This window comes from Mesoplodon mirus (assembly GCF_964341445.2).
Source record: "Mesoplodon mirus genome assembly, chromosome: 10".
NCBI classification, from domain to species: Eukaryota; Metazoa; Chordata; class Mammalia; order Artiodactyla; family Ziphiidae; genus Mesoplodon; species Mesoplodon mirus.
The window spans coordinates 56217481-56241661 of NC_138986.1; the positions used below are offsets into that span (position 1 = coordinate 56217481).

The 24181-nt window shown below is 34.4% G+C and overlaps 1 protein-coding gene across 5 annotated transcripts in view; it reads right to left on the reverse strand.

Annotated features, from left to right (window-relative positions):
• GRIK2 (glutamate ionotropic receptor kainate type subunit 2) overlaps window positions 1–24181 on the reverse strand; it is a 648281-nt gene that overhangs the window by 9046 nt on the left and 615054 nt on the right. For all 5 annotated transcript variants that reach the window (XM_082633756.1, XM_082633753.1, XM_082633752.1 and 2 more), the window contains one exon: window positions 7685–7935. In XM_082633756.1, the coding sequence (XP_082489882.1) occupies window positions 7685–7935 (251 nt within the window). The remainder of the gene's footprint in view (window positions 1–7684; window positions 7936–24181) is intronic.

Sequence of the window (24181 nt, forward strand, 5' to 3'; positions counted from 1 at the left end):
ACGAAATTGAATTATTTGTAGTGAGGTGGATGGACCTAGAGCCTGTCATACAGAGTGAAGTAAGTCAGAAAGAGAAAAACACATACTGTATGCTAACACATATATATGGAATCTAAGAAAAAAAAAAGGTCATGAAGAACCTAGGGGCAAGACAGGGATAAAGACACAGACCTACTAGAGAATGGACTAGGGGATATGGGGAGGGGGAGGGGTGGGCTGTGACGGAGTGAGTGGCATGGACATATATGCACTACCAAGCGTAGAGTGGATGGCTGGTGGGAGGCAGCCGCATGGCACAGGGAGATCAGCTCGGTGCTTTGTGACCACCTGGAGGGGTGGGATGGGGCGGTGGGGGGGGAGACACGGGAGGGAGGAGCTGTGGCAGCATATGTGTATGTATGGCTGATTCACTTTGTTGTAGAGCAGAGGCTAGCACACCATTGTAAGGCAATTATACTCCAATAAAGATGTTAAAAAAAAAAGTACTCAGAACTTTAACTTCTGAACAGCTAAATGCAGTTAAAATTCTGTACATTAAATTAAAATTCCATATATTAAATAAAAATCCCACATATGAAAAACACAAATATACTGTGGTTTGTAAATAGGCATTATTTGGAAAATGTAAATACTGGAATAAAATCTTTACTGATGATTTATGACAATGTTTGCATTCCTATATCTTTTTTTTTTTTTGCTTTTATTTTTTTATTTTTTTTTATTTTTTTAAATTAGTTTCTGCTTTATAACAAAGTGAATCAGTCATACATATACATCTGTTCCCACATCCCTTCCCTCATGCATCTCCCTACGCTCCTATATCTTATCCAACAAATGATTTCTTTTACAAAGCATTACTCCTGTTAGAACTAATTCTTCAGCATTCTGGAAGCAATTTCTGCATAAGGATCTGTGAACAACTTCTTTTCATTCTTCTGATTCATGAAATACAGATTCAGCCAGCTTTGAAAAGTGTTTTCCTTGTGCATAATCTTTCACCCAGAATCTCTAGTCTTGCAGGGTTTTTTTTTTTAACATCTTTATTGGAGTATAATTGCTTTCCAATGGTGTGTTAGTTTCTGCTTTATAACAAAGTGAATCAGCTATACATATACATATATCCCCATATCTCCTCCCTCTTGCATCTCCCTCCCACCCTCCTTATCCCTCTAGGTGGTCACAAAGCACCGAGCTGATCTCCCTGTGCTATGTGGCTGCTTCCCACTAGCTATCTATATTACATTTGGTAGTGTATATGTGTCCATGTCACTCTCTCACTTCGTCCCAGCTTACCCTTCCCCCTCCCCATGTCCTCAAGTCCATTCTCTACGTCTGCGTCTTTATTCCTGTCCTGCTCCTAGGTTCATCAGAACCTTTTTTTTTTTTTTTAGATTCCATATATATGTGTCCATCGACAGATGAATGGATAAGGAGGATGTGGCACATATTACTCAGCTATAAAAAGAAACGAAATTGAGTTATTTGTAGTGAGGTGGATGGACCTAGAGTCTGTCATACAGAGTGAAGTCTTGCAGGTTTAAACTAAGCCACTCTGATTATCTTCTTATTCCTCAGATTGCATTGTTTCATTTATTTGTTCTTCTACTGTGAGTTACAACTGCCTTTTATATTTGTTATTCAACTATACACTGAAGAATATTCCATGTGTCCTCAAATTTTTTTTTTAGTTTTCAGTGATGGGAAATTATTGTATTATTTAGCGATTATCTTTGATAAGATTTACCAGTGTTCTATAATGCAAACAACTATGTAGACTACAATGGACTATATCCTGAAAAACAACCATACTAAGTAGTTCTTAAAATGTACTTCAATCATCTTAGAGGGACGTTAGAACAAAAAATATGTATCCAAGACAGGACACATAGTTTAGAAATTCAATATCTGAGCAATAATTTTTATATTTTTATTTCTCAGGCATATTTACTACATTTTGTTTATACTTAAGTAATAAGAAAGGGATATTTTGTCATTAAGTTTTTCATATCAAGAGACTCAAAGATTCATGTTCAAACCTGATGTTCAATAAGAAACAATTTGTACAGGCAAATCCATTTTCAATTACATGGAAAAGAAAATATTTCTATATACATATCAGATAAAAACAAAAGTTCCAACTATGTAAATTATATTGCTACTTTTGTTGGAAATCAAGAGGGAAGAATTATTTCTACGTTTTAAAATAAGACATTCGGGGCTTCCCTGGTGGCGCAGTGGTTGAGAGTCCGCCTGCCGATGCAGGGGACACGGGTTCGTGCCCCGATCCCGGAAGATCCCACATGCCGCGGAGCGGCTGGGCCCGCGAGCCATGGCCGCGGAGCCTGTGTGTCCGGAGCCTGTGCTCCGCAACGGGAGAGGCCACAGCAGTGAGAGGCCCGCGTACAGCAAAAAAAAAAAAAAAAAAAAAAAAAAAAAAAAAAAAAAATAAGACATTCAAATATGTAAGAAATGATGAATAATTCCAAAAAGTTAATACACCATAATTGTCATAAAATATTTTTATAAAAATTAAAATTATTACAATCATTTATAACTCATGCTTACAAAACCAATGTATAATCATAAAGATGACATATTACCAGAGAAAATAAAATTCTGTATATTAAGCAGCTTTTTTTCAGTTATAAGTAAGATTTACAAGGTGAACACAGGACATTTCAAACAAATCCATGTAACCTGAAATGCTCTAATTGCCTAAGATGTACAGAAGTTTCTTGGATTGCTTACTGAATAAACCTTAATTAGTAATATTTTTAAAATCAGGGAAAAGTTAAGGCAAAAAGAAAATCAATTAGAAAATCTACATGTTGGTTAGATATTTTTTCAGATACATTCAGAAAAGAAAAACATTTTGAGTATCTTTCCAAATGGTCAGGTTATACTGTGAAAACCATCAAAAAATAAATATCTATTTAGTTTACAAGTCTGAATAAATGAAAAGCAATATATCCTTGATGCATTAATATTTGCATCAAAATTAAAACCATTAAGTATTTTAAAAATTGTAATACACCGTCTTGTGGTTATTGGAAAGGAATGCAATTTAAAATTTTGGGATTTTTATAAGGTCTGCATATTTCAGCATTATCTTCTGTTTTCAGTTTTAACCTACCCTCATTTAAAAATATTACATTCTTATACTACTCTTAGTTATCAAAAAACTTGGAAATATAACAACATTATAGTCATTAAGACCTATTTGTTCCATTAATATCTTACAAAATATGTGCTATAAGAGACATTTTATTTTCATATTTAAATAATAATAATAATTATCACTAATTTTATCATCACCATCATCATTGGAGGTAAGACTTGACATGGTAATATATTAGTTATTCATAAATTTTAAACAAAAACCTCATTTTCAACTAGATTGTGTGTATGTTTTATCTGCCTGCCTATTCAGATAAAGATAGAAAATTTAATTTGCTCTTTTACAAAATTCTAGAATATTATAAATTAAAGAAAGAAAAAAGAAATGGAGAAGGAGAAAGGAAAAGAGATGATAAAGTATTTTGGGGCTGGAGTCGTGAATAATATATCCTGCTTTCCTCCAATGCGTAAATGCAATTCATTTCATGTTTGGTTCTCAATAAATAATTGTTGAGTAAATGAATAATTTTTGAAATGTTTACTTTGTTTTTAAAATTTTAAAAATTTCAGTTAAAGACACAATTATAAGTATAAACTATGAATTTCTGTATGTTTTCATGCAGATCTTATAAGAAAATCTAGGAATATTTCACAGCTAATTTTAATAAATTAAGTAAGGTATTAAACAAACCATATAGCCCAACAAAATAAAATCTTTTTCTCAGGAAAAATGAAAGAGAATTGAGCCCAAGAACCTAATTTATCACCGTAAATAAAATGGATCACTTCTAATAAACTCATTATTATTTAGTTTATAAACATAGTTCTTTTGAATTGTATGGAAAAATAGTTCTTTTTTATTCTTTATTAGAGACTTTTCTAAATAAGTTACTGGAATCAACTTCATTATTTAATAGAGAGAGAGAGAAAAAGAGAAAAGGAAGGAAGGAGGGAGGAAGGGAAAGAAGAAAGAAAGAAAGAATGAAAGAAAGAAAGAAAGAAAAAAGAAAGAAAGGAAGGAAGGAAGGAGGAAAGAAAAAAAAAGGAAGGAAGGAAGAAAGAAAGAAGAAAGAAGGAAGGAAAGAAAGAAAGGGAAAGAGGGAAGGAGGGGACAAGGGTGAAAGGAATAAGGAAAGAAAGATCTTATGCCAGCAGACACTGTCTGAGACCTTGGCAATAGAAATCAAAATTACTTTCTTAAAGGAAGTAAGAGTCTAATAGGGAGAGAGCCACCCACACACAAATGAACTTATCTACAAAACAGAAATAGAGTTACTGATGTAGAAAACAAACTTACGGTTACCAGGGGTAAGGGGGGGGAGGGATAAATTGGGAGACTAGGATTGACATATACACACTACTATATATAAAATGGATAACTAATAAGGACCTACTGTATAGCACAGGGAACTCTACTCAGTACTCTGTGATGGCCTATATGGGAAAAGATCTAAAAAAGAGTGGACATATGTATATGTATAACTGATTCACTTTGCCGTACACCTGAAACTAATACAACATTGCAAATCAACTATACTCCAATAAAATTTTTTTAAAAATAAAAATAATTAAAAAGAAATTAAATTAAAAAAGAAATCAACAAATATGAATAAAATAGTTTGCTAAGGGACCATGGAGATGTGCAAATGCTTCCAGAGAAAAGGATGGATGTTGTTTGAAATGGACAAGACACATTCCCAACTTTCTCAAAGGGGGAGCAAATGTTTTTGGAATGATGATAGTTTCTGAAATCAGCTAAGTCTAACAAAAATGAGACATACAGGTCAGGTCATATTTTTTTCACTGTAATAGAAAATAAAAACCTAACACCACCTGTGGAAATAGCACGCCCTGTACCCAGATTCATCATACCTATTGATTAGGTAAAGCTTTCTTGGCAAGTTGATGCCTCGTCTTGAATGCGTAATCTAAGATGACGAGTGGGAGTTTGCCAGGTAGAAAAATGGACAAAGTTTGCTCAGGTCAAATGGGAGGAGGATTTAAAAAGCTGGCTGACCTTGGAAAATTGAAAGTAATTTAGTGTGGTTAGAGTACAGGTGCAAACTAGGGAGAAGCAGAAGATAAAACTACAGTGGTGGACAGAGACAGATCCTGAAGTGCCTCCTCTGCTTAGCTAGAGAATCTGAATTTCATTATGAAGATTTGTGGAGACAGTGTGACAACATCGGCGAATGTAACTAAGAACGCTCATGTCATATCAACACAGTTGTTTCTTTCCAATATAATAGTTTATCTGTTTCAGCACCAAAAGGTACATTGACTTCCTTTTTCTAATGTTTTAGGAGGTCATAGAAGTCCATAGAAATTGAGAGCTGGTCAATATGTGAAAAATTCAGCTAAACTAGTTATTTATAATAAAAGTAAAGGTGATTTTACAAAAGTAAATTCCCATGTCCTTTAAAAAAAAAAAACAGAATGCTTATAAAATAATTGTACGTAGAGACATGGCCCAGGTAAATCATATGAACAGGATACAGAGAGAAAAGGGCGACAGACTACTGCATGCTGTCAAGAGATTAATGTATGTGCTTTATTTTAATACTGAGCTGTAAGTGAGGGAAAACCACTACATATGGATGATTTGAAGTTCTAACTAGACAATCTAAATTTCTTCTATTATTTTTGGACTCATTTTAAGCATTAACTAACCAAATATCACACTTATTGATAAATTATAGTAAAAATAAAAATTGAAGGGTTAATAATTTTCATCTCTGATTAGTTCTTTGCATTTGATTCCAAAACTCATTTTGACATTGTAATAAGAATCATAACATAAAAAGTGTACTTAGGGCTTCCCTGGTGGCGCAGTGGTTGAGAGTCCGCCTGCTGATGCAGGGGACACGGGTTCGTGCCCCGGTCTATGAAGATCCCACATGCCGCGGAGCGGCTGGGCCCGTGAGCCATGGCCGTTGAGCCTGCGCGTCCGGAGCCTGTGCTCCGCAACGGGAGAGGCCACAACAGTGAGAGGCCCACATACCGCAAAAAAAAAAAAAAAAGTGTACTTAGACTTAACTTTCAGTCGCACCAGTGCAAAAGATATTCGATTTAGCAAGTCAGTAGATATAGCCATCCTGAATATTGTGGGAAAATAAATCACATAACTGTCCAAATTTTTCAAACCTTTGAATTGGTTATTTTACTTGTAGACAGAATGGGGCTATCAAAATAGTCATTTATAAAAACATTATTTCTAGGAATTAAGTCCTGTAGTCAAGTAAAATGTAAGAATGTTGTATCCTTGATTTCAGAAAGGATAATTATATCATAAATTATTAAAGATGAAGGAATATATCATATTTCTACTCTTGATATTTACCAATAAAAGTTCATAAACCTTTCAATTATTTAACAGAATATAATCTCACTCTGATGCAGGGTCTAAAATTTAAGATCTAAAAATGTTTTTTAATTAAAAACAAAAGAGATATTTAAATACTAAATGACTAAGTAAAGTTCCAGAAGGCTTAAAAATGCTAAAGCAGCATTTTACTTCCAGAGTCATAAAGTTATATTAAAAAGTAGCATGGGGCTTCCCTTGTGGCGCAGTGGTTGAGAGTCCGCCTGTTGATGCAGGGGACACGGGTTCGTGCCCTGGTCCGTGAGGATCCCGCGTGCCGCGGAGCGGCTGGGCCCGTGAGCTACGGCCGCTGAGCCTGCGCATCCGGAGCCTGTGCTCCGCAATGGGAGAGGCCACAGCAGTGAGAGGCCCGCGTACCACACAAAAAAAAAAAAAAAAAAAAAAAAGTAGCATGTATCATCTGAAAGATTTATCTATAAATATTCATCTTTATATTTATAGAACTAAGGGAACTATAGCACTAGAAATATATAATCTGAACCAGGATCACAGCCTTTTTAAAGAACAGATTATAAAGACATTTATACAAAAGACTAAATATATTAAAATACTAAGAAAATCGCAATAGTCTCAATATTTTTGAGATTTATATATATTCTTCTAAAGACTCAGGTGCAAGGCAATAAAGGATGCATTAAGAATAACATTAAGTGGCAAAGAAGAAACCACAATATTCTCACATATTCATTAATGTAGAAAATTAATTAAAATTTCCACAATGCACATTAAGATTTTTCCAAATTAGAAATTATTGGACCAAAAATCTTCAAATAAATATTTCGTTTACTCTCTAACTTGAAACTGTTAATGAGTATCGTATCTTAAAGCACTTTTTAACTGCAAGAAATTTTTTCTTCATATTACAGTTAATGAGTTTTGCTTCCTTCATTAATTATATTCCCCTAATAAACTAACCACAGTGAACTTGGAGCAGCAAAAGTTTCTCCATTTTCAGACTTCAGTAAGACAAAAAATAGTTACTTGTCCTGAAGTTGGCTTCAATTAAAAATATTACATTTAAATTAAAAATTACGAAGGTGATCCTGCGTTCTATGAACCTTTGTTATATAATGAATGGCAGAAGACCATTAACACAGTTCTAAGTATTTCCCTTGGTTGGAAAGATAAAAAAGTTCGTTTTATTATAACAAAGATTGTGTTAAGTTGTAAAAAAGTGACATTTACCTTTTCCAATTGAGCGTTTTTTTTGGATTTGTACAAAAACTCTCCCACTGCCACAAAAACTGAGAGCACCAAGCCGGCTGCAAGAACAATGAAGATGCCACCAATATTTTGAACCCCCAGGGCACTGGCCTCTTTGCTCTCCTCCTCTGGACACCCATTGCCCCTCCACCACTTCTCCTTCATCATGTGCAGCTTGCCTTCCTCTTGCAGCTGAAGAATTGCTATGGTGATTTTGTCTCTATATGGAGAACCTAAGAAAAGAGAGGGTTCGTTAATGCTTTCCAGGAACCCAAAATTTCATAATTAAAGGTTACATGATGAGACAACAGAGCTCTTTCCAAACGCTCCAAAGTATGCCAGTATTTATAATCAGCAGCAAAAAACAACTGGAAAATGACAGAAAATAGAAGTTTAACAAAATAAATAGGGCAGGTGGCCTTTCTGATTTTGAAGGGTAAGATAACATTTTGTTTTGAAAGAGGAAAATATCTCTCTCTTAAAGGCAGGCTCAACACAGACCATTGGAAAAATAATAAAACGATAAGTAGAAATCTACAAAAGGAAATGGATAGAGGGCAAGGATATTTAGTTAATGTCTAGTATTGCTCTTTTAGCAAGAGTAGGCAAACTAAAAAGCAGAAATACAAAGAAAAATCAAAAAAAGTTAGTAGCTTATGGTAAAAGTTGGAGGACTGAAGATCTACCAAGTCCAGGTAGAGAGCTGTTTCTTTAACATAATCTTCAATCTATGCAGAAGAAATGTTTATATGGCTTCTATACATTTTTTCACAGCTTTCCTAAAAGGGGCATTATCCATTCCTATAATTAGAACTTAAATATTTTATTTTTATTGTGCAACACTCCTAATTATAGCAGGGAAATTTCTGCTTCTAAGTTTCCTTCCTATATTCTCTTCCAAATACTACTCCGATAAAAATGTTCAGTTTAAATTCTGCCCCTTAGCCACTTCAGATTTCAATGGATTAGCCTAGCCCATATTATTTTCTACCTTGGTCACTCACTGGACACTCAGGCTAGGTCACCTAGTATTACTATTATTTACCTTTCAAGATGTGATCTACTTTCCTAAGTAGATTGTAAACCCTTTGGAATAGAGGATATCTATCTATTCTTCTTTCTTTCTTCTTTTTCTTTCTTTCTTTCTTCCTTTCTTCCTTTCTTTCTTTCTTTTTCTTTTTCTTTCTTCCTTCCTTCCTTCCTTTCGTTCTTTCATTCTTTCTTCCTTTCTATCATCTCTCTATATCTATCATCTATCTTAATTTTCAAACTGCTCTCAACCAATGTTTCATATTATGAGGAGCATTATATCTGATTGAGGCAGTCTTGACAAAATATAAGAGTGACAGTGGGGTGTTTTTGGTCTCCTCTGATATGTATTTAAAAACCATAAATAAAGGTCATCTTGTTTGACTAACCAGTTTTCATTAATTCACTACAACTAGCCTAGCAGCAGGCTACTACACATAGCAATCTACTACACATAGTTTATTCATTTGCTCATTTGATTGTCCTTTTCATGCTCTTTACAAACACACCAATTTAAGTATGTACCAAACATTTTCCTTATCCTATTCAGTACATCTAGATAATATAGAAATGATAAAGGAAATGGAGTTAGCATTACGTTTAATTCTTGAGGAGGCTTACTGATTGATAAATAGCTTTTCTTTAAAGGTTGCACAACAAGTCTAATACTTACCATGCTTTAGTGAAATATTCTAAAATCACATTATCCATACACATACTGGAGATATCCCATCCATACTGCCAAAAGTTTCCTTACTTTCAAATCAAGCTTCTGCATGCTTTAATCAATTACAAAGGTCAGAAAAAAAATCACTCTTGCTTTCTATAAATATTCTCGTTCTAAAACTCATTATACCAATATTTCCTAAACTGGATTTTCCCCACACACTTCTCTTTTTGGGAAATGTACTTCTGTGTTTCACTTTTAAAGAATTCATTGGTCAGATAAGCTTGAAGAATACTCCATAACAAATATATCTTTTGTAAATTCACATTATACGTTAACAAAATAAAAGGTTTCCATCTCTCCATCAAAGGAAAAAGTTTAAAAAATATTTTAAATGATTAAATTTATTTTTAGTGGAAGAATTTTTTCATTCATATCTATTAATGTCCCCATCAATTATTTTATTTTAACCTCAACTTGAAAAGCACTGCCTTAGATAACAATAATTACTACTCTTACTACATCAGCTCTATCAAAAATAAGTTGTTTCTTGTTAGATCTCCTGCTTGTCCCTGCCTAGCTTTGAATTTACACATTATCACAGCACTACTGATCAAGTAGCATATTTTTTGCATGTTCTTTTTCATCTATTAGCTCCATATGCTTCATGAGCATCAGCTCATAAGAATTTGCATCACAATACTTACTTTAAGACATGACTTCATGCCCAGCTTTTAAGTCTTTTTACAAAATACTTTTGGGGGACAAAAGTTACAAGAGTTATTTAAATATATTTGTATATCAAAACTGATGAAACCAATTTGGGGGAAAAATACACAGCTTTTGTTTTTCCTAATGGCACCCAAATCCTTTAAATATTTTGTTAAAATTCTAAGGGGCTGGCTAAGTATTTCCATTACTTATAATGACAAATCCCCAATGCCCACTTCCTAAAGAACTTTAATTTCCTTTGTTTTATATTTCATAGTTATTTCAGCTCATTATGATGATATTATGTGCTGTGTATGACAGAGAATTAGGTAACATCTTGGTGTTTGTTTTCTTTGGGTCTGGGAAGATATTTTTATGAAGTAGACTACTCATAATTTTAAGTTTCCTCTAGCTTGTCATTTCTCCAAGTATACTTTCTTGCGCTTCCTGAAGAATAGTAACTTACACGTCTTGTGGGTATGTGACTATACTATAATCACTAAGTGTACATTATATCAATGATTTGCCTCAAAAAGCTTCAGTAATTCCTTAATTATTCCTCTGCTTTGAAAGTGTTTAATCTGATCAATGTTTCTAAGACACATACCCAAATACTTGAAGCCCTTTAAATAATGACTTAAAAATCAGGCTACCTGTCAGTTATAGGTAATCAACCATCCATTATTCATCTTATTTCATCCAGCATCTAGCACAGTGCCTATTACACAATAGGCATTAAACAAATGCTTTTTGAATGAAACATTGAATCCATTATAATATATCCATTATGATATAGTCAAAATATGTTAAGGCAGAACTTCTGATATTGGACACCTTCTCAGGTTCTTATTAAATTCAGTAGAACAAATAGAGTTCATAAACATACTTGTTTCACATTTTTAGTGTTAACCATCTAGAATAAGTTAGGGTGACAAATAAGTTTATAAATTTTTATGCCATCTTTGCACTTATATCAACTGTCAGTGGCCTTGGTCAGTGCCTTAATAAGTAAAAGACCTGCAAGCACAAAAAGATCTGAGGCTATCTGCTGGAACCATCAACCTTCTTTCTTAAATTACAGTGCTGCTGGCAATGTTATATTTTATGAAATGGTTCCCTGCTTCCTATGCTGAGATGAGTGCTGGGTGCCCTAAATGCACAACATATTTTGGGCACTTTTAGAGCTTTATCTCTTTTTACCATTATTTCCATGATAAAATCTTCCAATAAAATTGGAACCAGACCACATTTTCTTAGAGTCTTTTTCTCAGTGGAAGATGGGTTTTATTATCTCTTAGGACACTGTCTCTCCTATATTTGTTTTTAAGAAGTGCTAAGTCAAATTTTATATTTATGTTTCAGATTCCATTTTAAATTGCTATTTTCCAGTTTTATGCCGTATTCAGTCAACAATGCTGTTATACAATACCAAGCATCATTGTTATTTTCCTCTATAGAACTTATCTCAGTTTGTAACTAAAAAATAATTTCTGTGACTATTTGTTTAATGCTCATTTACCCTAACAGGCTGTAAATTTCATAAGGACAGTGTTGTATTTCCTTTGTTAGTATAACACCTGGCACACAGTGAAGACAATATTTCTGGAGTGAATACATGCATAAATATTAATTACTTAACAGTTGGTCATACATGCCTGCAATTTTACCCTCAGTCATTCCTTATGAACCCAAACTATATATCTTTATCTAATCTATATCTAATAATTATAATACATTTATTTCAAATGAAGCATTTAATATATGTAGCAACTAAACACTTCATGGGGCCCATTTCAGATTTCCTATTAGATAAAAGCTAAACTGGTGTGAAGTTACTGCCATCACTCTTTGTATTTTCTTTTGAAGGTATTCTGTTGAAAACTCTCAATATGATAGGAGAATAAGGAATCCATGATTGATAATCATAAAAATTAAAGGAGATTAATCTCATCCTGAAAACAAATTATCAACCCATAACATTTAATCATAGAATGGTAAATGAGAGCTAAAAGTGGTCAGTCTTCCATGATACCTAGTAATCTTTCCACATTGGAAATTTATGAACATCAGTTTCCTGCTTAAATTTTTTTTAACGGTGCTCTAAAGCTATAGAATACAACCTCAATTCCTAAAGATGTCATACAGTCCCTTTCTCCAACCTATCACAAGCTTCTCGGACTTTATCCTCTTCTCCTCACACCTAACATGCCAGCAATACAAACTACGAAGTTGTATTTCCCATTGCCTGGAGAGTCCTGATTCCATACTTCCTCCAATTTTCTGGTTGAATGTCCTCACATCCAGATAAATATCTGCTCATCTTTCCTGATCTTTGCACACTTTTCCTTGGCTGCCACAGAGACACACAGGATCCCTCTTCTTTGGTGCCATAGTACATTGCAGATACTCTAGTACAACATTTGGTGCATCATATTCCAATGTTTTGCTATATATCTTTTCCTACTAGATTGATAGGAGTGTCCCAAGGGCAAGGACCATGTATGTATCTTTTTTTTTTTACTATTAATTATTAGACATACATACACAGGTGCTAGATTCTAGGCATATAGTGATGAACAATGTAATATGAGCCCTGCCCTCCTAGAGTTTTCACTGCAACACAAAACACATATGTTGAATAACCTTTACAAGTTTGAGGATCATTACAATAAGGAACACCATATTGTAGAACCACGTGACAGATGGAACTATCTTAGTCTGCTGATCAGGTACACAAAAAAGCCTTCATTACTTTGAAAAGAAGAGTAGGGACAATAACTCTTCTTTCTCTTTGGCTGCCTTTCACCTGCTTTTCCTCTATTTTTCTTTCTATTTGCATTATTGCTTTAGAAAGGTATATATGAAAAAGGAAAATGATAGTAAGAGCATCCCACCCACTTTATTCTTTTCTTCTAGATATAGAGGATAGAACTAAGTTCAAGATGTCAGGGTCACGGTGGAATGGAGCCAGATATAAATGACACTTAATGTAGAAAGAGGAGAAGAGAGATAAAAAGCTATGAGGTAGAGACTATATGGATTTAGGGAGCAAATGTATATAGATATCAAGTGTATGTACCACCCAGGACATTTAATATACAGTAATTTTAAAAGATATTTTAAGTACTTATATTCAAAATCTATAACTGGCTTAAATTGGATAGAGGTTGCAGTTTTTTTCTTTGTTGTAGACATTAAAATTCAAAGTGTTATGACCTCTATAGAAAAGTAATTTGAATGCATTCTACTCAAAGGAATATTTGTAGACTCCTCAGGAGGAAATCTAAGTATCTAAGATCACAAAAGGAGATGGTTATATGAGTTACACAAAATGTATCAATAAAAAATTCATATTATAGATTATGTATTTTAGGCATTTGCCTTTTAATCATATTCTGAATATTCTTTGACTTATGTGAAAAAGGATAAGAAGGGCAAATGTTATCAGCACATAATGAAAAAGTAAACTATTTTCACTGGTTCTGATGTATTTCATACATATTAGTTAAAAGTGGCTGGTGAAGTAGATTTGTAGTCACATTTCTTCTCTGGGTATTAAATCATGTAACGCTGACACAAAATATGAAAATAGAAATAGTTTCATTCTAGAAACGCTGCTTTTCTTATAATTTTTCATCTGCATAATAATCATTTGAAGAGCAGTAAGAGTGGAAATGTCAGGAATACTTTCTTTACTATCATGTTTTATCCCAAGTCCAATATTAAACTTTAATGAATGAATTATAAAAGTTGGACCATTTTAAATAAAATCCTCAACCAACTTAATCTTCAAGAATCCCAAAATTGGGAGAGAGAATAACTTCTCCAGGAGAGTAAAGTACCCATCCTTTAAGGTAGATCTCAAGTCCCTTTTTCTATTTGGCCTAACTGAACTTTGGTCCTCAGTGAATTCTACCACTCTGAGTCCCTACATTAAATAACAGACTTGTTTGTGTTCAATATTCTATTTTCTCTATTTGATGTTAAAGTTGTTTTTCCAAGTCTGTCTCCTTAAGAAAGGGGATGATGTATATTTATATTTTATGATCATTATTTTACAGATCCAAGCAGGTTGAAGAGTGATAAAATTTCTTATAGATTGACAAAATTAAAAGGAAACATACCTGTCTTCAGAGATAATCTTCTCTGAATACGTCTTGGACTCTGTTTACTAAACATTCAGGAAATGTTCAGAGAAGGAAAAACTTTATTTAGATAATGCCCAACAATAGAAATTGTCTCATCTTTATAAAATAGATATTGATAACTTTCTAAATAACCAAATCATAGTTATTTAAATACAATATACTGATTGGCTGATGATAAAATCCTGGTGGGGTTCCATAGGAAATGATTTCTAATTAGTTAGGAATGGATCATATTAACAATACATCTTACCTACAATACATTCAATATTACTAAAAATATAAAGAATAGAGAGAAAAAGGTAAGATGCAAATGACTTAAAAACCACAAATACATCATTTTACTTATTATAAAATATTTCTTCAGAACAGTCCTTCAGAATTATTTGTGGTGCATATGTTCTGATCCAAGTACTATAAATTTGATGTTTAATCCTTATTGCAATCTAATTATGTAGACATGATTCTACTCATTTACCAGTAAGAATGCTGAGTCTCTGGGAGGCACAGTAACTTCACTTAGGACACCTAGGACACTCAGGTGGAACTAAGGTTTGCATATAAGTCATCTGTCTACAAAGGCCACATATTCTATACAGCATGATAAGAATACGCCTTTCACATGAGGGCCAGCAAATGCAAGGCATTCATCTTCAGAATTTAGTGCTTATACATTTCACCACTATGTTTTGACTATTTTTTTCCCAATACAAGTGATTCATTGATCTTACTTAGTCTTGCTAACCAAAGGATGACAGTCTGGCACAGTCAATCTGGCTAACTAATCTATAACGGAATTTGAACCCATGGCCTTGGAGTAATCACCACAAGACACAAACAAAATGAATTAATGTTCTAATGTTTGCATATAAAGTCTATCGGAACTCACTCTGTTTTCATGAGAATTATCCATTTATTCATTGCTTAGGTACCATTTCATCAGCATTTACAATATTCATGAAGGCTGCTCGCACTGGTGCTCGCAATTCATCAAATTCCCTGTGGAAGCTTCCTAGATTCTAGCCTGCAGAGTCTGTTGATGATGTCTGTGGAGCAGGCATAGCTTACTGAGACTCATCTGTTTTCAGTGACATGAAATCTAAGACTTTAACAAATATGCCAGGAAAATACAGCTTCTACAGGGGTAATTTGGTGCTTTTTTTGTTTGTTTAATTCAGGCTCTGAAAATTATTAGATCTCGATTTAGACTTGCAAAATTACTTCACCAGCATTAAAATTATGCTGCCTATGCAATGAAAAAAATAGAATGCATTTTAGTGGAATGTTTGACCTGCAGAAAGATGAATAATTTGCATCAATTTTTGTGCATTATGTTCAACTAATGAAGACAAATGTATTCATTCATTTCTGTAAAGCTGAAGAACTGAAGGCCGGCAATATTATGCATCTATAATGATGAATATTACAGTACTTATTATATGATGAATTGGGAATTCTAGATATGGATGGTGAGCAAAACAGGGAAAAAACATGCTTTTCATACTGATTTCTATTTTTATAAACACCAACATCTGCCTTAAATAAACGTCTCCCTTAGTACCAATTCTACATCTCTCACTTCATCAAATAACAAGAAATGAAGAAGTAGTGAGGTCTCATGCATTTAACATTAGAAAATAGAAGTGAAGAATGAAATTTCACATTGTTCATATGTCAATGTGGTATCTTTCTACCATAAAGAGTCCATGATACAACCTATTGTAATATTTTTTACTTTAGGCTGATTATGTGTAAGGGCATTATAATGAGATAAAACTTACTTAAGAATTATTAATAGGGCTACAGCTATTTTGTATTCATTAATATAAAATATGTTGTAAATTAGTTTATAAAGGTAACATTAAAATCCAATTATGAAGCAAGAATGCATCTTATATATAATTACATAAGTAAATATAATACAAGAAAAATGTATGTAACAATTTTGTGTCTGATAAACTTGTCATTAAATTTAACCTTAGTATTATAAGGGATTTATAAATATACTCTTTACATTCATCTTTACTTCACCTCTACATTGCCTATTACATTCTTCATGTATTACACATATTTCAGTAGTTTTCTGACCATGATATAAGTAATTTAATTTGGATTTTGTTCACAGATATAATTATTCATGGACTGTTTGAAAACTACTACTGATTTAATCCCAGAAGTAAGATGAGGATATATAAGATTATAGAAAATTTTAGCATCTTGGACGATAGGCACAGACATGAGCAGAATTTCCTCCATCCCCTTTTCAGCTGACTCATGCTCCCCATATGTTATTAAAGTTGGGAGGCACCAATAAATGAATGAAGTGTGCCACTAGCTCTTTGTTAAAAACATAAATAGTTTTAATGGGACCCTTCAGACACTTTACAATATTTCTACCAAATTGAACACAGCAAAACAAAACAACACCAACTGGCCCTAATGGATATTTTTCTACATTGCTGTTTTCCTACCAGCTCATGGACTGCTGAGTCTGCCTAGTCCTCAAAGCGCCCTGTGCACTCAACATTCCAAAGATAGAAGCCAAGAAGCCTTTTAGTATGGGTGGTCAGAAGGGAGGCAAGGCAGCTGAAAATGCCATTAAGTAGAAACGCTCCATGTTCGGCTAAAATAGATTATCACCTATGGTGAATTAAAAGGCAAGACTGCAATTGCTCACACATTTTAAATATTCCTTAATGAAAACTACTGTGATTTGCTTTTTCTGCTTTACCCCATCCAGTTGTTGTTTTTTAAAAATTCTAATGAATGAAAAGGAAGTTCAGTTAACCTATTATGAGTAAGAACACCTACAATTTCAAAAAAAAAATCTACCATACAGGAAATATCACATTAAAATAACATTGCTGCAGTCAGGAAAACTATGAAAGGGATTTAATGTCACCGCAAGGTTAATTAAATCAGTTTATGCTTATTTAGCATTTACCTTCACATCATTGTTGATTGCTCCACTAAGGTATTTTTGTGTAAATAGAGCTTCCCTAATTAAATAGCTTATATCTGAGTCATTCAGTGATTTCACAACAGTTTGGGCAGTAATCATCACACTCAGAGTGATGAATGGTGATGGCAGGCCCCTAGATGAATCACACAGGAGGAGGCCTAGTAGGTTAAAAGGATGCATGGACTTCTGGGGGAAAAAAGAAAAATCTGTATAATTTAAAAAATATTTCTGAATATTCACTCCAAAAGAGACATAGTATTTCTGTTTACCCTCCTGCACTTAACCACATACACCTCTATGACAGTATCTAAAAATCTGAGCAACAATAAAAGCAAACCAAAGGGAGTTCCTCTCCTTGATCACATTTGCAGTATTAATAAAGACAGAATTTTCATATCAGTTTATGGCTTCTGCAGGTATAAACTCAAAATCCTGGGGAACTTCTGGAACTGATCTAAATTTTCAGATCCTGAGCCTATATTGCTCTGCTTTGAATAGATTCATCTCCTTAATTCTTGCTGGGAAAGAGACTCAAATAACCTTTTCTTTTTCACACCTAAATGCATTATTTTTTATTTTTATTTTTTGGCTTATAATTAAACAAAATTTAAAAACTAAGTAAAAATGACATATTATGAAAAAATTGTCAGTATGCTTGAAAAAGATGATATAAAAGGCAAATGCTAATTAACTAGTTGGGAAGTGCAGGTTTTGATGTTGGTTGAAAATTTATCGTAAGTCAGAATCTCAAGTTCTAGAGTTGCATGTCATTGCATTTATTAATGACTAAGTAATAATTCATGAAAGCCATATTTTTGGCAGAGCTATGACACAGTAAATCATAAATTAATGCCTGAAGTTTTTTTCTCAGACATATTTGAGGGGGTAAAGTGTGAAATGCCCTTTCCTAGATTATACTTCTTTGATGAAGTTATATGAGTTAAGACTTACTCATAATGTATTGGAGTCTCAAAATCATTATAATTTTATGCTATGTTATGGGTGAATAAAATATAATTTATTAAAGTTAAGAACTTAATATTATCAAGTCAAACAGAAGAAAACTATCTGAACAAAAGAAACAAAAATTATATTGCAATACCTACAGGTGAGTGGTTTGAATATTCATCCCTTCAAACTTAAATTATTATGTTCAAATTTATCTCATTCAGAATTAGGCTAAAAAGAAAATGTATGTTAAATGCATTAAGCAACTTTTAGTAATGAGACTTTTTTTATATCTTTATTTGAGTATAATTGCTTAACAATAATGTTAGTTTCTGCTTTATAACAAAATGAATCAGTTATACATATACATATGTTCCCATATCCCCTCCCTCTTGCGTCTCCCTCCCACCCTCCCTATCCCACCCCTCCAGGCGGTCACAAAGCACCGAGCTGATCTCCCTGTGCTCTGCGGCTGCTTCCCACTAGCTATCTATTTTATGTTTGGTAGTGTATATATGTCCATGCCTCTCTTTCGCTTTATCACAGCTTACCCTTCCCTCTCCCCATATCCTCAAGCCCATTCTCAAGTAGGTCTGTGTCTTTATTCCTGTCTTACCTATAGGTTCTTCATGACATTTTTTTTTTCTTCTTCAATTCCATATATATGTGTTAGCATACGGTATTTGTCTTTCTCTTTCTGACATACTTCACTCTGTATGACAGACTCTAGGTCTATCCACCTCATTACAAATAGCTCAATTTTGTTTCTTTTTATGGCTGAGTAATATTCCATTGTATATATGTGCCACATCTTCTATATCCATTCATCCGATGATGGACACTTAGGTTGTTTCCATCTCCGGGCTATTGTAAATAGGGCTGCTATGAACATTTTGGTACATGACTCTTTTTGAATTATGGTTTTCTCAGGGTATATGCCCAGTAGTGGGATTGCTGGGTCATATGGTAGTTCTATTTGTAGTTTTTTAAGGAACCTCCATACTGTTCTCCATAGTGGCTGTACCAATTCACATTCCCACCAGCAGTGCAAGAGTGTTCCCTTTTTTGCACACCCTCTCCAGCATTTATTGTTTCTAGATTTTTTGATGATGGCCATTCTGACTGGTGTGAGATGATATCTCATTGTAGTTTTGATTTGCATTTCTCTAATGATTAAAGATGTTGAGCATTCTTTCATGTGTTTGTTGGCAGTCTGTATATCTTCTGTGGAGAAATGTCTATTTAGGTCTTCTGCCCATTTTTGGATTGGGTTGTTTGTTTTTTTGCTATTGAGCTGCATGAGCTGCTTATAAATTTTGGAGATTAATCCTTTGTCAGTTGCTTCATTTGCAAATATTTTCTCCCATTCTGAGGGTTGTCTTTTGGTCTTGTTTATGGTTTCCTTTGCTGTGCAAAAGCTTAAGTTTCATCAGGTCCCATGTGTTTATTTTTGTCTTTATTTCCATTTCTCTAGGAGGTGGGTCAGAAAGGATCTTGCTGTGATTTATGTCATAGAGTGTTCTGCCTATGTTTTCCTCTAAGAGTTTGATAGTTTCTGGCCTTACATTTAGGTCTTTAATCCATTTTGAGCTTATTTTTGTGTATGGTGTTAGGGAGTGATCTAATCTCATACTTTTACATGTCCCTATCCAGTTTTCCCAGCACCACTTATTGAAGAGGCTGTCTTTTCTCCACTGTACATTCCTGCCTCCTTTATCAAACATAAGTTGACCATATGTGCATGGGTTTATCTCTGGGCTTTCTCTCCTGTTCCATTGATCTATCTTTCTGTTTTTGTGCCAGTACCATACTGTCTTGATTACTGTAGCTTTGTAGTATAGTCTGAAGTCAGGGAGCCTGATTCCTCCAGCTCCATTTTTCGTTCTCAAGATTGCTTTGGTTATTCGGGGTCTTTTGTGTTTCCATACAAATTGTGAAATTTTTTGTTCTAGTTCTGTGAAAAATGCCAGTGGTATTGGCATTGCCAATGCCAGGGATTGCACTGAATCTGTAGATTGCTTTGGGTAGTAGAGTCATTTTCACAATGTTGATTCTTCCAATCCAAGAACATGGTATATCTCTCCATCTATTTGTATCATCTTTAATTTCTTTCATCAGTGTCTTATAATTTTCTGCATACAGGTCTTTTGTCTCCTTAGGTAGGTTTATTCCTAGATATTTTATTCTTTTTGTTGCAATGGTAAATGGGAGTGTTTTCTTGATTTCACTTTCAGATTTTTCATCATTAGTATATAGGAATGCCAGAGATTTCTGTGCATTAATTTTGTATCCTGCTACTTTACCAAATTCATTGATTAGCTCTAGTAGTTTTCTGGTAGCATCTTTAGGATTCTCTATGTATAGTATCATGTCATCTGCAAACAGTGACAGCTTTACTTCTTCTTTTCCAATTTGGATTCCTTTTATTTCCTTTTCTTCTCTGATTGCTGTGGCTAAAACTTCCAAAACTGTGTTGAATAAGAGTGGTGAGAGTGGGCAACCTTGTCTTGTTCCTGATCTTAATAGACATGGTTTCAGTTTTTCACCATTGAGGACGATGTTGGCTGTGGGTTTGTCATATATGGCCTTTTTTATGTTGAGGAAAGTTCCCTCTATGCCTACTTTCTGCAGGGTTTTTATCATAAATGGGTGTTGAATTTTTGTCAAAAGCTTTCTCTGCATCTATTGAGATGATCATATGGTTGTTCTCCTTCAATTTGTTAATATGGTGTATCACGTTGATTGATTTTCATATAATGAAGAATGCTTGCATTCCTGGAATAAACCCCACTTGATCATGGTGTATGATCCTTTTAATGTGCTGTTGGATTCTGTTTGCTAGTATTTTGTTGAGGATTTTTGCATCTATGTTCATCAGTGATATTGGCCTGTAGTTTTCTTTTTTTGTGACATCCTTGTCTGGTTTTGGTATCAAGGTGATGGTGGCCTCGTAGAATGAGTTTGGGAGTGTTCCTCCCTCTGCTATATTTTGGAAGAGTTTGAGAAGGATAGGTGTTAGCTCTTCTCTAAATGTTTTAAAGAATTCGCCTGTGAAGCCATCTGGTCCTGACCTTTTGTTTGTTGGAAGATTTTTTTATCACAGTTTCAATTTCAGTGCTTGTGATTGGTCTATTCGTATTTTCTATTTCTTCCTGAGTCAGTCTTGGCAGGTTGTGCATTTCTAAGAATTTGTCCATTTCTTCCAGGTTGTCCATTTTATTGGCATAGAGTTGCTTGTAGTAATCTCTCATGATCTTTTGTATTTCTGCAGTGTCAGTTGTTACTTCTCCTTTTTCATTTTAAATTCTATTGATTTGAGTCTTCTTTTTTTTCGTGATGAGTCTGGCAAATGGTTTATCAATTTTATTTATCTTCTCAAAGAACCAGCTTTTAGTTTTATTGATCTTTGCTATCGTTTCCTTCCTTTCTTTTTCATTTATTTCTGATCTGATTTTTATGATTGATTTCCTTCTGCTAACTTTGGGGTGTTTTTGTTCTTCTTTCTCTAATTGCTTTAGGTGCAAGGTTAGGTTGTTTATTCGAGATGTTTCCTGTTTCTTAAGGTGGGATTGTATTGCTATAAACTTCCATCTTAGAACTGCTCTTGCTGCATCCCATAGGTTTTGGGTCGTCGTGTCTCCATTGTCATTTGTTTCTAGGTATTTTTAAATTTCCTCTTTGATTTCTTCAGTGAGCACTTCGTTATTAAGTAGTGTATTGTTTAGCCTCAATGTGTTTGTATTTTTTACAGATCTTTTCCTGTAATTGATATCTAGTCTCATAGCATTGTGGTCAGAAAAGATACTTGATACAATTTCAATTTTCTTAAATTTACCAAGGCTTGATTTGTGACCCAAGATATGATCTATCCTGGAGAATGTTCCATGAGCACTTGAGAAAAATGTGTATTCTGTTGTTTTTGGATGGAATGTCCTATAAATATCAATTAAGTCCATCTTTTTTAATGTATCATTTAAAGCTTGTGTTTCCTTATTTATTTTCATTTTGGATGATCTGTCCATTGGTGAAAGTGGGGTGTTAAAGTCCCCTACTATGAATGTGTTACTGCTGATTTCCCCTTTTATGGCTGTTAGTATTTGCCTTATGTATTGAGGTGCTCCTATGTTGGGTGCATAAATATTTACAATTGTTATACCTTCTTCTTGGATCAATCGCTGGATAATTATGTAGTGTCCTTCTTTGTCTCTTCTAGTAGTCTTTATTTTAAAGTCTATTTTGTCTGATATGAGAATTGCTACTCCAGCTTTCTTTTGGTTTCCATTTGCATGGAATATCTTTTTCCATCCCCTTACTTTCAGTCTGTATGTGTCTCTAGGTCTGAAGTGGGTCCCTTGTAGACAGCATATATATGGGTCTTGTTTTTGTATCCATTCAGCCACTCTGTGTCTTTTGGTGGGAGCATTTAGTCCATTTACATTTAAGGTAATTATCGATATGTATGTTCCTATTCCCATTTTCTTAATTGTTTTGGGTTCGTTATTGTAGGTCTTTTCCTTCTGTTGTGTTTCTTGCCTAGAGAAGTTCCTTTAGCATTTCTTGTAAATCTGGTTTGGTGGTGCTGAACTCTCTCAGCTTTTGCTTCTCTGTAAACGTTTTAATTTCTCCATCAAGTCTGAATGAGATCCTTGCTGGTAGAGTAATCTTGGTTGCAGGTTTTTCTCGTTCATCACTGTAAATATGTCCTGCCAGTCCTTTCTGGCTTGTAGAGTTTCTGCTGAAAGATCAGCTGTTAACCTTATGGGGATTCCCTTGTGTGTTATTTGTTGTTTTTCCCTTGCTGCTTTTAATATGTTTTCTCTGTATTTAATTTTTGACAGTTTGATTAATATGTGCCTAGGCGTATTTCTCCTTGGATTTATCCTGAATGGGACTCTCTGTGCCTCCTGGACTTGATTAGCTATTTCCTTTCCCATATTAGGGAAGTTTTCAACTGTAATCTCTTCAAATATTTTCTTAGTCCCTTTCTTTTTCTCTTCTTCTTCTGGAACCCCTATAATTCGAATGTTGGTGCGTTTAATGTTGTCCCAGAGGTCTCTGAGACTGTCCTCAGTTCTTTTCATTCCTTTTTCTTTCTTCTGCTCTGCAGTAGTTATTTCCACTATTTTATCTTACACGTCACTTATCCTTTCTTCTGCCTCAGTTATTCTGCTATTGATCCCATCTAGAGTATTTTTTATTTCATTTATTGTGTTTCTAATCATTGCTTGATTCAGCTTTAGTTCTTCTAGGTCCTTGTTAACTGTTTCTTGCATTTTGTCTATTCTATTTCCAAGATTTTGGATCTGGGAAATAGAATCTTGGATCATCTTTACTATCATTATTCTGAATTCTTTTTCAGGTAGACTGCCTATTACCTCTTCATTTGTTATGTCTGGTGGGTTTTTATCTTGCTCCTTCTGCTGTGTGTTTTTCTGTCTTCTCATTTTGCTTATCTTACTGTGTTTGGGGTCTCCTTTTTGCAGGCTGCAGGTTCGTAGTTCCCGTTGTTCTTGGTGTCTGTCTGCAGTGGCTAAGGTTGGTTCAGTGGGTTGTGTACGCTTCCTGGTGGAGGGGACTAGTGCCTGTGTTCTGGTGGATGAGGCTGGATCTTGTCTTTCTGGTGGGCAGGTCCACGTCTGGTGGTGTGTTTTGGGGTGTCTGTGGACTTTTTATGATTTTAGGCAGCCTCTCTGCTAATGGGTGGGGTTGTGTTCCTGTCTTGCTAGTTGTTTGGCATAGGGTGTCGAGCACTGTAGCTTGCTGGTCGTTGAGTGAAGCTGGGTGGTGGTGTTGAGATAGAGATCTCTGGAAGATTTTCGCCGTTTGATATTATGCGGAGCTGGGAGGTCTCTTGTGGACCAGTGTCCTGAAGTTGGCTGTCCCACCTCAGAGGCACAGCACTGACTCCTGGCTGCAGCACCAAGAACCTTTCATCCACACGGCTCCTCAATTTGGGATGATTTGTTGTCTATTCATGTATTCCACAGATGCAGGGTACATCAAGTTGATTGTGGAGC